We start from the raw sequence: 12,648 nt of genomic DNA on the forward strand, positions 1-12,648 counted from the left end.
ATTTAACCAGTCCCACATAGGAGTGAATGTTGGTACTAAAATATCATTGTAATTTATCTGAACTAAATAGTCTCCACAAACAAGTTTGGAAACACGCGATGCTCTTCCAAGCAATTCTCTATGCTAGCTAGTGATACTCAAAGTATGGCCCGGGGTTGCCTGTGGCCCTCCTGACCTTTACATGCAGCCCCCTGGTCAGTTTTCATGTGGACCCGTTTGGGTGGCCTGAGTTGTTGTTATACATTGACATCATTATAGTTTATTGAGTCAAAGACAGAAGAAGGTTTTGCACAGCACACATCTTGAACTCATGTATTTCAAGGTGCTCATATATGATAATGAAGAAAAGAGATGCAACGTAAAATAAAACTATTGCCTAGCATCACAGAATTTGGTCAAGTGGGTAAGCCTGGCTTGATCCCAGGTTTTCTGATTTCACATTGTGCACTTCCGTTCCATTCAAATTCAATAATCAAGTAACTTCCTTTTTGTAAACTTGATTCGGCCATGGTAGCAATAGTGAGAAGAGAAGGCTTACTCCAAAGTGCGGTAGAGCATTGGCGACTCGGATACAGCGGAGCACAGTATTGGCGAATCTATGCCTCCTCTACAGACCAGGCACTAGGCACAGAGCAGTATGGCATTGAGCCCTCAAAATAAATTGTATACATACTTTGCTTTCTGTACACCCATCTTGCCCCCCCCGCTACAATTTCCCACCCCATCATTGTGGCTCTGTCACACCACACACCATACTATTTGGCCCCTAGTAACCTGTTTGTGAGTACCCATGCACTATGCTGTGGTCGATAGTCTTGCCCTGAGTCAGTCTTTCCTTAATCCAATATCTGTGCCCATAGTTTGGAGGGGTTGTCCTCCCTCCCTGCTTACTATAAACAAATTGTGAACAGAGACACCCCTTTCTGGCTGCTAACATGAATTTTAGTTAGCATTTCTTCAATTTTGCTGCAAAGGGAGAGTTCTTTGTTAGAACCCAGAGGGTTGTGTTAAAATAATAGGCAGTGCTTTCATTGGCAGTGCATCACAATGCACCCAACTACCTCGCTCAAAAGTTGTCTATATCAGGAGGTTCGAGATCCAATAGAAGTTCAAAAAATCTACTCCTGAAACCTCGTAGATTCCGGAAAGAGAAAACATACAAGCGCTCCTTCTCAGGAATGGCACCCAGGATCTGGAATGCGCTCCCCCCTGAAACCAGGCGTATCTCCTCCACTGCACTCTTCAAGAAAGAGGTGAAAACCATCCTTCTGGCCAAGATCTCCTGAACCTTATAGGTGCTGGATCAGAGACCCAGCATTGCTTTGTATCACTGCTCACCTTGTCCTTTGGCACTATACTTCTACTTGATGGGGACACTACTACGCTACTTTCGTACTACTTACCAATATATGATGCACGTTGGCTCACTGATTCACTCTCCCGATGCCCCCACTCCGTGCTCTCTCTATACTAAAACATTGGTATAAGCCTTCCACACACCCAAGGTGTACCTGAACTCCTCTGTAGTGGGATCAATGACTTGTGCCGTCTTATATTACTTGTTTACCTGATTGTATATTGATATGTCTTATGTATGTTATTATTATCCTATCACGTGTATCCTATCACGTTAGTAACTACTATACTGCTCCCATTACCTCTGTTCATTCCTACTGCCCCTACCCTGTCTTTGTGAAGCGCTCTGATATCTGTAAGGATCTTGTTCGCGCTATATAAAACTTTGAATAAATAAATAAATTGGAACGCACATTTTTTATGGATACCACTGAAGGAGGGATTTTGTACATCAACTGTTCACTATGAGAAGCATGGACCTCAAGATGAAGGTATTTGTTGTTTCTGTCCAGTGTTTTTCCAAGCACGACATCCTCATTTTCTGATGCTGCTCTTGACAAAGAGTATACACCTAAAAATTGTCTTTATATATCAGCTATGCAAATTCCTCAATTTATTTAGAACCTTTGCTTGTTGGCATACTTTCTACAGTGTTTAGAAATTCATGCTTTTTAGCTGGAGAATGAGCCTTATGTTTTACCAAGTTTCTGCTACTGTTCAAGAAACATGTACGTTTCCCAGGATTCTCAAAAGGTGATTAACTGTCATAACCTGTCAAGTAAGTTTGGACACTCATTTAAAGATTCGAATGCTCTCTGAAAATGCCTTTCAGTTAATAAAATAAGAAAATTCAAACTGGTTATTAAGTAGCTAGTACGGTTCTCCTGTCCCTAAATCACATCAGTGTCTCTGGAACAAATTTAGTGTTACAAAAGAATAGGTCCACACAGCAGCCATCTTGGAGTGGTTTTTCTTAGTTAAAAAAAAATAGTTTGAGGACTGCCATGCATCTGCACACTTATGTGGCAGCAATCTTGTGTTACTTGTTAGTTTATTCTTCATTTACCATTCCCAAATGATGGACAACGATCTTGGGACAGTATATTAAAATAAACTATTCATATATTGTCATGCAATAAGGGAAGCGAGCAGCCCGGTTGCACAGTGTAGTTGCCAGGTGCTTGCAACAAATAAATACAATTAATAACAAAATTCTAGGAAAGATGATTGTGTGGGGAGCAGGGGCCCAATGACCATGCAGCGGGCTGCTGATCTGTAAGATCTCACACGCACACAACAGGGTAATCAGGTTTCAAAAAGAAACGTAGGAGCAGCGAGTGATACGTGACCAAAGGTTGCACATGGGAGCAGGGGGGTTTGGAGCATGAAAACGCAATCCAAGAGCTGGGCAGTGATCTTTGGCCAATTTAAAATAAAACTAATTTAAAAGGGAGACCGAGGAAAAATACATTCACTCTCGTGGAGTGATGAAAGTAAAAATAAGGATGAAGTTCTCCGATTCTAAACAGCAGAAGTCTACACCTCATCCAAACGGAAGCACTGTAAAACCGCTATGGCTCAGGGAAGGGACACACACACAAGAAGAGGTAGAAAAATCACTAAATACGAAGCAGTGGAATGAGAGCAACATGAAAGCCTATTCGTGATAAACAATGAGGTGACTCCGGGCACAGTGTAAGAATTGATTTTGTACACAATAGGTCTTACAGACAGCTGAAGATGCCTGTAGGCCAGACCTGAAAAGGTCATACCCCCCTTCGCAATGTATTGAGGAAGGTGTCCTAATGCATGTGTCGTAAGGCCTGTGTCTGTAAATAAATATTTTAGATCAGTGTTTATTTAACCTGTGGTCTGTGAACGCCTGGAGGTTCGTGACACCTACTCAGGGGGTGCAAGGCTGCTTACAAAATTAAATAATTATTATATGTGTGTATATATGTCAAACCACGCTTGTTCCCTGGAGACAAGCACGACACACTCCGGAATCTTTAGAGGGCTTTATTTTCAACATTTTGTGCAGTGCTGGCAGTCCATAAAACAACAGGCATACGCTTTAGCGGTGGTTCGCCTTCATCAGTGCCAGTTTCACGGGCTCCTTCGGGGGTCAGCACAGGGTACAGCTGTTCTAAAAACAGAGTCCTGTTAAATGTTACTCTTGCCCCTCCTCCAGATCAGGTGCTCTTCATTCGCGCAGACACTCCCACAGGCATTGCATGCTGGTGCCTGTAGTCCGAGTGCCCGAGGGTGTGTGTCAAAACAAAGTCCACAGCCGAATCCTTCCTCAGGCACACTGTGTTGCCTCCTCTCTCCCCATTGCAGCCCATAGAGCCAATGGCGATATACCTGCTGGGGGGGCGCCTTGTTTTTGCCACTAATGCAAGTTTCCACACTGCTGGTTGTCCCAAGGTGCTCCAAACCAAGAGGGTGTGCCGCAGGTCAGCAACCAGCTTGCGGACTAAACACCAAGCCACGCTTGTTCCCTGGAGACAAGCACGACACACTCCGGAATCCTTAGAGGGCTTTATTTTCAAAATTTTGCGCAGTGCTGGCAGTCCATAAAACAGGCATACTCGTTTCAGCGATGGTTCGCCTTCATCAGTGCCAGTTTCACGGGCTCTTTCGAGGGTCAGCACAGGGTACAGCTGTTCTAAAAACCGAGCCCTGTTAAATGTTACTCTTGCCCCTCCTCCAGATGAGGTGCTCTTCATTCGCGCTGGGGCATTGCATGCTGGTGTGTATATATGTATGCACGATTATAATGCTTCAAAAAGTAAATCAAAAAAATCTTTTTTGGTTCATGCCCCAGTTTCTGCAATGCCATCCTTAACCTCATCACCCGGATTGCCATCAACTCCGAGCACTTCATCTTTCCAGGGGACATCAACTTCACCTCAACGACCCCAGCAACACAAACACAACTGACTTCCTGGAAAGCATGCACAACTTGGGCCTCAAGCAACTTTTCACCCACCCTACCCACAACGCAGGGTACACGCTCAACCCCATTCTCACATACGGTAACAAGAAATGAAGTGGCTTACCTGCAAAGAAACAGGAGACGTCACCACCTTAAGGACAACACTCAACCAGTATCACTGCCTATTTAAAGAAACAAAGAAGAACACACTAATAGACCACATTGAAGCCAGCACAAACTGCAGCAAGGAGCCCTTTCCTTTTGTGAAGGAGTTCTCCAACCCCGCAGTCGCTGAGAATGACATCACACCCTCCCAAGAACTGTGCAATACTCTGGCGTACTTCTTCTATGACAAGATCTCAGTCATCTACAAAAACCTCGTACCCCAACCACCTGCTGCCCACAGCATCAGCCTGCTCAAACCCCCACCCACGAACAAAGAACCCGACCATCTGCTCACCAACTGGGACCCTCTCACAACCCAAGCCACAGTCACCATCATGAACTCTGTGCAGTTGGGAGCACCCAAGCACCCCTTGTCCCCACCACATGTTTGAACTCTGGAACAAGACGATTGGTGATGAATTCAAAGTCCTGAACGCCTCAATTTTATCAGCGTCCTTCCCTGAGGACTCTAAACATGCAGAATTGAGGCCCCTCCTGAAGAAACCATCCACTGGCCCAGCAGAACCGAAGAACTACAGACCCATCTCCCTTCTCTTCTATCCAGCAACATTTCTCGAGGGCAATCAACCAGCAACTCACCGAACACCTGGAACACAACCATCTTCTGGACCTCTCTCAGTCCGGATTCCGAGCCAACCACAGCATTGAGACAGCCCTGATCGCAGGCCCTGATGACATCAGGGCCTGCCTGAACTGCGGAGAAACAGCAGCCCTCATCCTCCTGGACCTTTGACAGACGCCTGCAAATGGATCGCCTCATACCATACCGCAAGAACCCAGAGAATTAATCTCCAACTGTTCACTTCGGAATCCAAAATAATCATCTGCAGCATCCCCCAAAGATCATCCCTTAGTCCCACCCTCTTCAACACGTACATGAACCCCTGGCCAACATGGTCAGATGCACGGACTCAGCATCATTTCCTACGCCGACTACACCTAGCTCATCCTCTCGCTGTCAGAAGATCCTAGAGCCAACTACCACAGATGTTTGATGAATGTGCCGACTGGATGAAGGACCGCTGCCGCAAGCTGAACACATACGAAACAGAAGTAGTCCTCTTTGAGAACAACACCTTGCCATGGAATGACGCATGGTGGCTTGCAGAACTCGGCCAACCCCCTGACCCAGCAGACCACTCCTGCAACCTCTGTATCAACTTGGACAGCAAGCTATCCATGAAGCAACAGATAAACACAGTCTTCAACAGCCTACTTCCACACCCTATGCATGCTCCGCAAGATCTTAAGTTGGCTCTGTCGACACCAGAAGGACCGTCATGCAGGCCCTTGTCTCCAGCAGGCTGTACTACTGGAACACTCTCTATGTAGGAATCACTGCACACCTCCAGAAGAGGCTAAAGAAACTACAAAACTCAGCGGCAAGACTTTTCCTCGCCCTCCCCTGACGGACCCCCATCACTCCCCACCATAAGAAGCTACACTGGCTCCGATCCAGTTCAAGATGTTATCTCACATATACAAAGCTCAACACAATGAAGGACCAGCATACGTCAGCAAACGCATGATCTTCCACCAATTGTTCAGACACCTAAGATCCACCTCTGTCTTCCTCGCAGACACCCCCCGGATTTGTCGAGCAAACAGCGGAGAATGCTTTTCCTCACATCTGGCGGCCAAAGCTTGGAACAACCTTCACCTGCTCCTCAGGGCAATCTCATCGCTCAAGCAATTCAGGAGAGAACTCAAGACCTGCCTGTTCGAATCAACAGATTACCTCTCGATAGCTTGCGACTCGCACTGTGTGATTTGCTGCGCTTTATACGTGAATGCTAAGTGGAATGTTTAGCAATGTATTTTGACAATTGATAAAAATAATTAATGTGGTAGTTGAAATTAAGTTGTTGCCATACATGCTGCTACAGTATTATTTCAGTTTTGTTAATTACGTGCACGTTACTTAAGGGGAACAAAATGACGCTGCAATTGTGTCTGATCAAGGCCGCTTTAGTCGGCAGAAATGCGTCCTGGCAGAGCGAGAATAAAGATTGAATAAAACATTTTGGAGCATTAGGATTAATACAAGGCTACATAATTTGGGTGTGTTTGTGTGTGTGTGTGTGTATACATATATCAGAGATGTCACTGACTAGGTCATGAGTGATGTAATGTGTGAGGTCCTAAGTAGTGCATTGCGGGGATGTACGTTTTAGTTAGTTCAAGTAACTATAACTGCTGAATTTCAGTGGTTTTGTACGAGTGAAATGTCAGCCTAACTATAACGTCCCTGTAACCTTTGTTTTTTTTGTGAATTTCTAATGTTTTTAACATTTTATTACCTAATTATTATGTCCCTGTAACCTTTTGGGTTTTTAAGTGAATATATAATTATTTTCACTGAGAAAGGTTACAGGGTGCTTTAGTTAGGCTCAGATTTCACTCGTAAAAAATAAACCAGGGATATTCAGCAGTTATAGTTACTTGAGCTAACTAGAAGTTATTCCCCCGCTATGCACTGCTTATGACTTCACATATTGCATCACTCATGACATGGCATGGCAGTGCTTCCACATTAAAGCCTAATCTGTTACGTTTACGAGTGCCTATTAAATCTGCACTACTACCTGTTGTTCTGTTAAATGATGTTCTTTATATTGCAAAATTAATTCTTGTAGCCTTTTTTTCCTCCCAGTCGGCCATCAACCCATCCCTGGACAAAGTATTAGAAGCACAGCCTGAGAAGAAAGATCTTATTCTAGACGAAATGAAGCAGATTCTTACACCCATGGCTCAGAAGTAAGAATGTTCATTTCTCTATTTTTTGATTGGATAATTGTCAAAGTGCCCCTTTTTGACATGGTCATCCCCCAAATTTTATGTGGTATCTGATGCAATTTTGACAGAAGTGCACTGGGTACCTGCTATCTAGGTCCCCAGTGCCAGATCTCTTTCCTAAAAACTGTACAATTTTTCGCCCAATTGCCAATACCTTTAGCATCCACCTGTAAGTCCATAGTAAATGATTCCCTTGGTACCTCGGCAAGGAGGCTAAAGAGGGTCCCTAATGGCTGCAGCATGTAATGTGCCGCCGTAAGGGACCCCTAAGCACCAGCAGGCAAACTGCCAATTCTGGCTGCGTGCCATGGTGCAGATAAGAGTGAAGACTCGACATGGCACACATGCAGACACTGCATGAGGTATAGGTAAATCACTCCTATTGCAGGTCTTACACCCTTAAGGCAGGGTGCATAATACTTCATGTGTGGACATATCTCCATGAGCAGATTTGCCCCTGTGATGTCTAAGTCGATTCTTAGATATTGCACGTTAACAGGAAATCCATTTTAAGTGCATGTGCTGTACACTGGTAAAAACGAGTTCCCCAGCTACACGTTGGCTTCACTGAAACTAGGTATGTTTGGTATCAAACATCTCCTAATAATAAACCCACACTGATTCCAGTGATGGGTGTATTAATACATGCACCCAGAGGGCACCTTAGAGGTCCCCCTAAAAACCTACCGACTACTAGTGTGTTGGCTAACTGGTGGAGACCAGTCTTTCAGCACAGACCGGTTTCTGACCCCCTGCAGGTGTGAGTATGCGCTCTCTGAGGGCAAGAACCGTGCCTGCTCTAGCTAGAGGTGTTGTCGCCGCCGCCAAGCAGGATGGCTAAGTGATCAGTATATCAAGGCAGGAGGCTTCAAACTCCTTTAATATGTAACCCAAGGCTCCCCCAGACAGGGTAAATGCCACTGCCTGCCTCTTTTGCCACCAGGACAGGCGGGATAATAAGCTAGTCAGCAGGTGTGTTTCCTATATTAGAAAGTGCCTTTTTTGCCCTGGTTAGACCACCCTTTTTGCCTGGTTTTGTTGTGGTTTCATTTGTACTGCACAGGGTCCCTGCTGACAAGGTCCCCTGTGCCAGTGCTGCTTCCCCAAAACGTAGCCACAATTGGTACTTACGCCCTCTGTATTTCCCTAGTAAATGGTACCCTAAGTACCTAGGACCTGGGAGTTGAAGAATGTCCCCCTCCCCCCCCCCCGGCCCCCCCCGCACCTCACTGTGACCATCCCACTGTCCTTGCAGCTTACATGCCCCTGTCGGGTAGAAAACGACAAAGTCTACATGATACCCTGCCTGGGTGCCATGCCAGCCAGCGCTACCTGAAGGTATAGATAAGTCACCCCTCTAGCAGGCCTCAAAGCCCTAAGGCAGGGTGCACTATACACCGGTGACTGCAGATATGTAGGTGCCAGTGAAGCCATAGAGAGAACATGGGCTGGAAACTCGATAACTCAAGTTCCACAGCACTATGATAGCTTTGGTACCAAACTACTCCTTTCACTAAATCCACACTGATGCCAGTGTGAGATTTATTGTACCTTGTACTCAGAGGGCACCTCAGAGGTTCCCCCTGAGAACCTGCCAATCCTGGTGTGGTCTCTGACTGGCTGTAAGCAACCAGGCACCACCAGACATGTTTCTGGGCCCTTGGATGGAGAGCCCCTGCTCTCTGGGACCAGAAACAATGAACATCCTGGGCCTCCCCCAGGATGGGAAGTGCTCGAAGGGGAAGCTTCAAAGGCCTACTGCCTTTGTAATGCACCCCCCTCTCCCCAGCCTCTGCTGCTAGCAGCACATGGCAGCCCCTGGTGTACACCTCCCCTTCCTGTCAGGGCTAGGTCTATGCCCCCTCCCAGAAGAGGGTGGCATACTTGAGGGTGTAATCCCCCCAGCTAAGGTGCCCATTGGCCCTACCTGCTACTCCCCTAAAATGCCCCGAAATTTAGTATTTAGGGGGCTCCCCCAGAACTGTAAACTAGATCTGCGACAACCTAAGAAGGAAGAAGACACCCCTTCAGAGAAGACTGAAGAAGACTGCGTTTGCCTCAGCCCTACCGGACTGTCTCCCGCTTCTGTGAATCTGCAGACCGGTCTTGCAGCCAGCGACCTCTTCAAGCCCTGGGAGGACTGCTGCCTTTGAAAAAGACTCCAATCTCCCTTGGTGTCGTTTCCAGAATAAACTACTCCAATCTCCCTTGGTGTCGTTTCTTTTTATGACCGTTTGTCATAAAAAGAAACTCCATTAAAAAGCACTGGGTGCCCGATGCTGATTTTCCACCCGGCACCTGGCCACTCCTGTGCCTCTGGTGTTGTATGTTTGGTGCTGACTTGTGGCCCTCTTTCTGTGCTAACCCCCAAAGCTTGGCCCCTGCAATCGATACACTTACATGCAAGTAGTGTGGCTCCAGGCACCCTCAGTCTTCATTGAAAAGTATTGGACCGAACTCTGACCTCTGCACCCGGCTGGCCCTGTGCCGCTGGTGGTGGTGCAGTTTTGGTACTCACCTGACCCTTGCTCCTTACTGGCTTTTGGGCCTGAAGACTGGATTTGTAAGTGTGTTACTTACCTGTTAAACCATATTATTGTTTTGCCCATAGGATAACGTTGAACTGCTTCAAAAATATTTTAAGTGTTGACTTTTGAAAGTGAAATGTCTTTTTATTTAAAAACGTTTTGCTAAGATCTTGGTCTTAAAATAAAATACAAACAAAGTAAATTTTTTCTAAAATTGATGTGGATTTCCTTTTTGAGTAGTGTGTCCGTTATTGATCTTGTTGTGCAATAAATGTATTACACTCCTTAGTGTTAGTCCTAAGACTGCTCGCCCTCACTACCACTAATATAGCACTTTGGGTTTTACATTGAGCCCTGTACACTTCTCGGGAACCCCTGTACTCTGCGCAAGGTATAACCACCTAGTGAGTATACCATATACAGAGCAAGCTTCCTCAGACTAGTCCCACCCCTAAGCTGGGCTACCTCATGTGAACACAAATTTTAGAATTCCACCATCATAGTTTTGACAGAATTAGGCTTTCTTAGCCAGGGTTATGCCCACTTCCCACAGGAAGTGGTCCTATAGAGGGTGTAGATACTCGAAACATAAGTAGCCCATTGGCTACTACCTGTTGGTGGAAGCTGGCTCGCTCTTTATATACTATACCAAAAAGAGGTATATTGTGTTGAGTCCAGGTATTTCTTACTAGTGGACAGGACTTGCTTTAACAATTCCATGATGCACTTTTTTAGTAGTGTGTTCTGTAGGAAAGTTCCCCTTTTTGACATGGTACCCCACCTTTTGCCTGGTAACCAAATGATTTTCGACTGGAAGTGCACTGAGTTCCTGCTAACCCGGTCCCCTGTGCCAGTGCTCTTTCCCAAAACTGTACAATTGTTTCCCCCAATTGGCTAAACCTTTAGCACCCCCTGTAAAGTCCCTAGCAAATGGTACCCCTGGTACCTAGGACCATCAGCACAAATTATACCCCCATAAGGGACCATTCGCCAAGCACATGCAAGGTTGCCATTTCAGGCTGTGTCTTGGTGCAGACAAGAGTAAAAACACGACATGTCATACATCTCTGTGTGCCATGTCCCCTACCAATGCATGTCATATTTGTAGGTCACCCCTACAGCAGGCCTAAGGCAGGGTGCTAAATATTACTTGCATGAGCAGATATGCCCCTGTGCTGGTCAGTCTTATTTTGCAGCGTGAATCTTTCTGGATTCACTATGCTGTGCATTATTCCGCGGTCTTGTGGTTGGGTCCGGATTCGTAGTCTTTTCTTTTTATTTTTTTATTTTTTTTTCTTAGCCCAGGTGGGCGTCGGCGTCACACCCCCTTGGGTGTATTTCCGGTGACGTCGGCATGCTTCCTGCGGAAGCTCCCACTCTTGGGCGCCATCTTCAGATTCTTTTTTTCCGCGGTCGGGTCTGGATCGTTCCCGTTTGGGCTCCAGACATTTTTGGAGAAAGAAGAAAGAAAATACAGAAAAGACGAGGAGAAGTCATCTGAAGACTCCAGGGGACTTCATCGACGAGAAACCAGCAAGGATAAGGCGTTTTCCATCGAGATCTTCGACGACCGTCGACGAACACGCGACCAGAGAGGCCCTGGACGCTCGAGGATGGACAACACGCCGTTCAAGTTCTGCCGTAACTGCCACCACAAGTACGCGCAGAAGGACCAGCACCCGGTATGCAACCTTTGCCTACCGGTGGACCACGAAAGCGGAGACTGCAACGCCTGTTCCGCCTTCACCCCGAAGACCCTTCGTGTGAGAGAGAGGCAGAGGGTAGCACACGCCGCCCTGCAGGGGAAGGCCCCGACTCCGTCACTCTACGAGCTGGGGATGTCCTCCGAGGAAGAAGACAACGCTGCCGCCGAAGACGACAGCTACACGGTCGTAGAGACCGATTACACGAAGACTTCTGACAAGGTAGGAGACTCTTCGGCCCCCAAGAACCCGAGAGACTCTGAGTCTAGAAAGATCGAGGGCAAGACCCCGAAAGCGCCGACGCCAAAAAAGGCGGCGTCCGCGACTACTCCCAGGCCCAGCGGATCCTCCGAGAAGGAGTCCCCGGCGCCGAGAGCTGCTGATCAGCACAAAACGTCGAAAATCGTCCCCGAAAGGGATCGATCGACGCCGAGGGAGAAAGACCCAAAACTGACGACGACGACCAGAGAACCGAAATCTGGTTCGACGTCGAAAACTTCGACTCCGAGAGGCACGGCGACGAACCTTCCGCCGAAGAGAGCGGCCGACCCATCCGACGCGGAACACGCGGCCGAGATGGAAAAGAAGAGAAGGCGCCTCGAGGCAGAAATGGAGAACATCATGCAGCGGAAGAAAGATTTCGACACAAAGATGAAAGCCTTCACGATCCCTCACAAGACCAAGCCACCGGTGATGGAGCCGGTCGAGGAGGAAGAGGAGATCGCCGAAGTCACCGAGGAACAAGACCAGGACGTCGAGGTGATCGACGACCAGGAGGAGTTCGAGAACCCCTACGATAGTTACAACTATTGGGAGGAGGAGGAGGGCAGGACAGACACAGAGTCGGCACCCTCGGACCTTCAGGAGGTAGATTACATCGATGTCGACACCGACAGCCCGGAGGAGGTGGTCGACACCTACCCCTCGAGGCCCTCGCCGCCGGACGACATCGGGGCCTACAACTCGGTGATACAATCTGCCGCAGCAGCTTTCAAGCTCAAGCTCGACGAAGAGAAGCAGAAAGCAGACTTCCTTCTAGAAACATTGCTCCCAACACAAACGAGGAGCCAGTTCCTTCCAATGCTCGAGAGCGTCTTGGCTCAGGGGAAGGAAGCTTTCAGGGAGCCCGCAACATGCAAGG

General features: G+C 47.2%; 1 protein-coding gene across 2 annotated transcripts in view; it reads left to right on the forward strand.

Moving 5' to 3' along the window:
• Positions 1-12,648, forward strand: part of PUM3 (pumilio RNA binding family member 3) — a 211,189-nt gene that overhangs the window by 82,221 nt on the left and 116,320 nt on the right. For both annotated transcript variants that reach the window (XM_078675717.1, XM_078675718.1), the window contains one exon: positions 7,134-7,237. In XM_078675717.1, the coding sequence (XP_078531843.1) occupies positions 7,134-7,237 (104 nt within the window). The remainder of the gene's footprint in view (positions 1-7,133; positions 7,238-12,648) is intronic.

Source organism: Lissotriton helveticus, chromosome 2_1 (genome assembly GCF_964261635.1).
Source record: "Lissotriton helveticus chromosome 2_1, aLisHel1.1, whole genome shotgun sequence".
NCBI classification, from domain to species: Eukaryota; Metazoa; Chordata; class Amphibia; order Caudata; family Salamandridae; genus Lissotriton; species Lissotriton helveticus.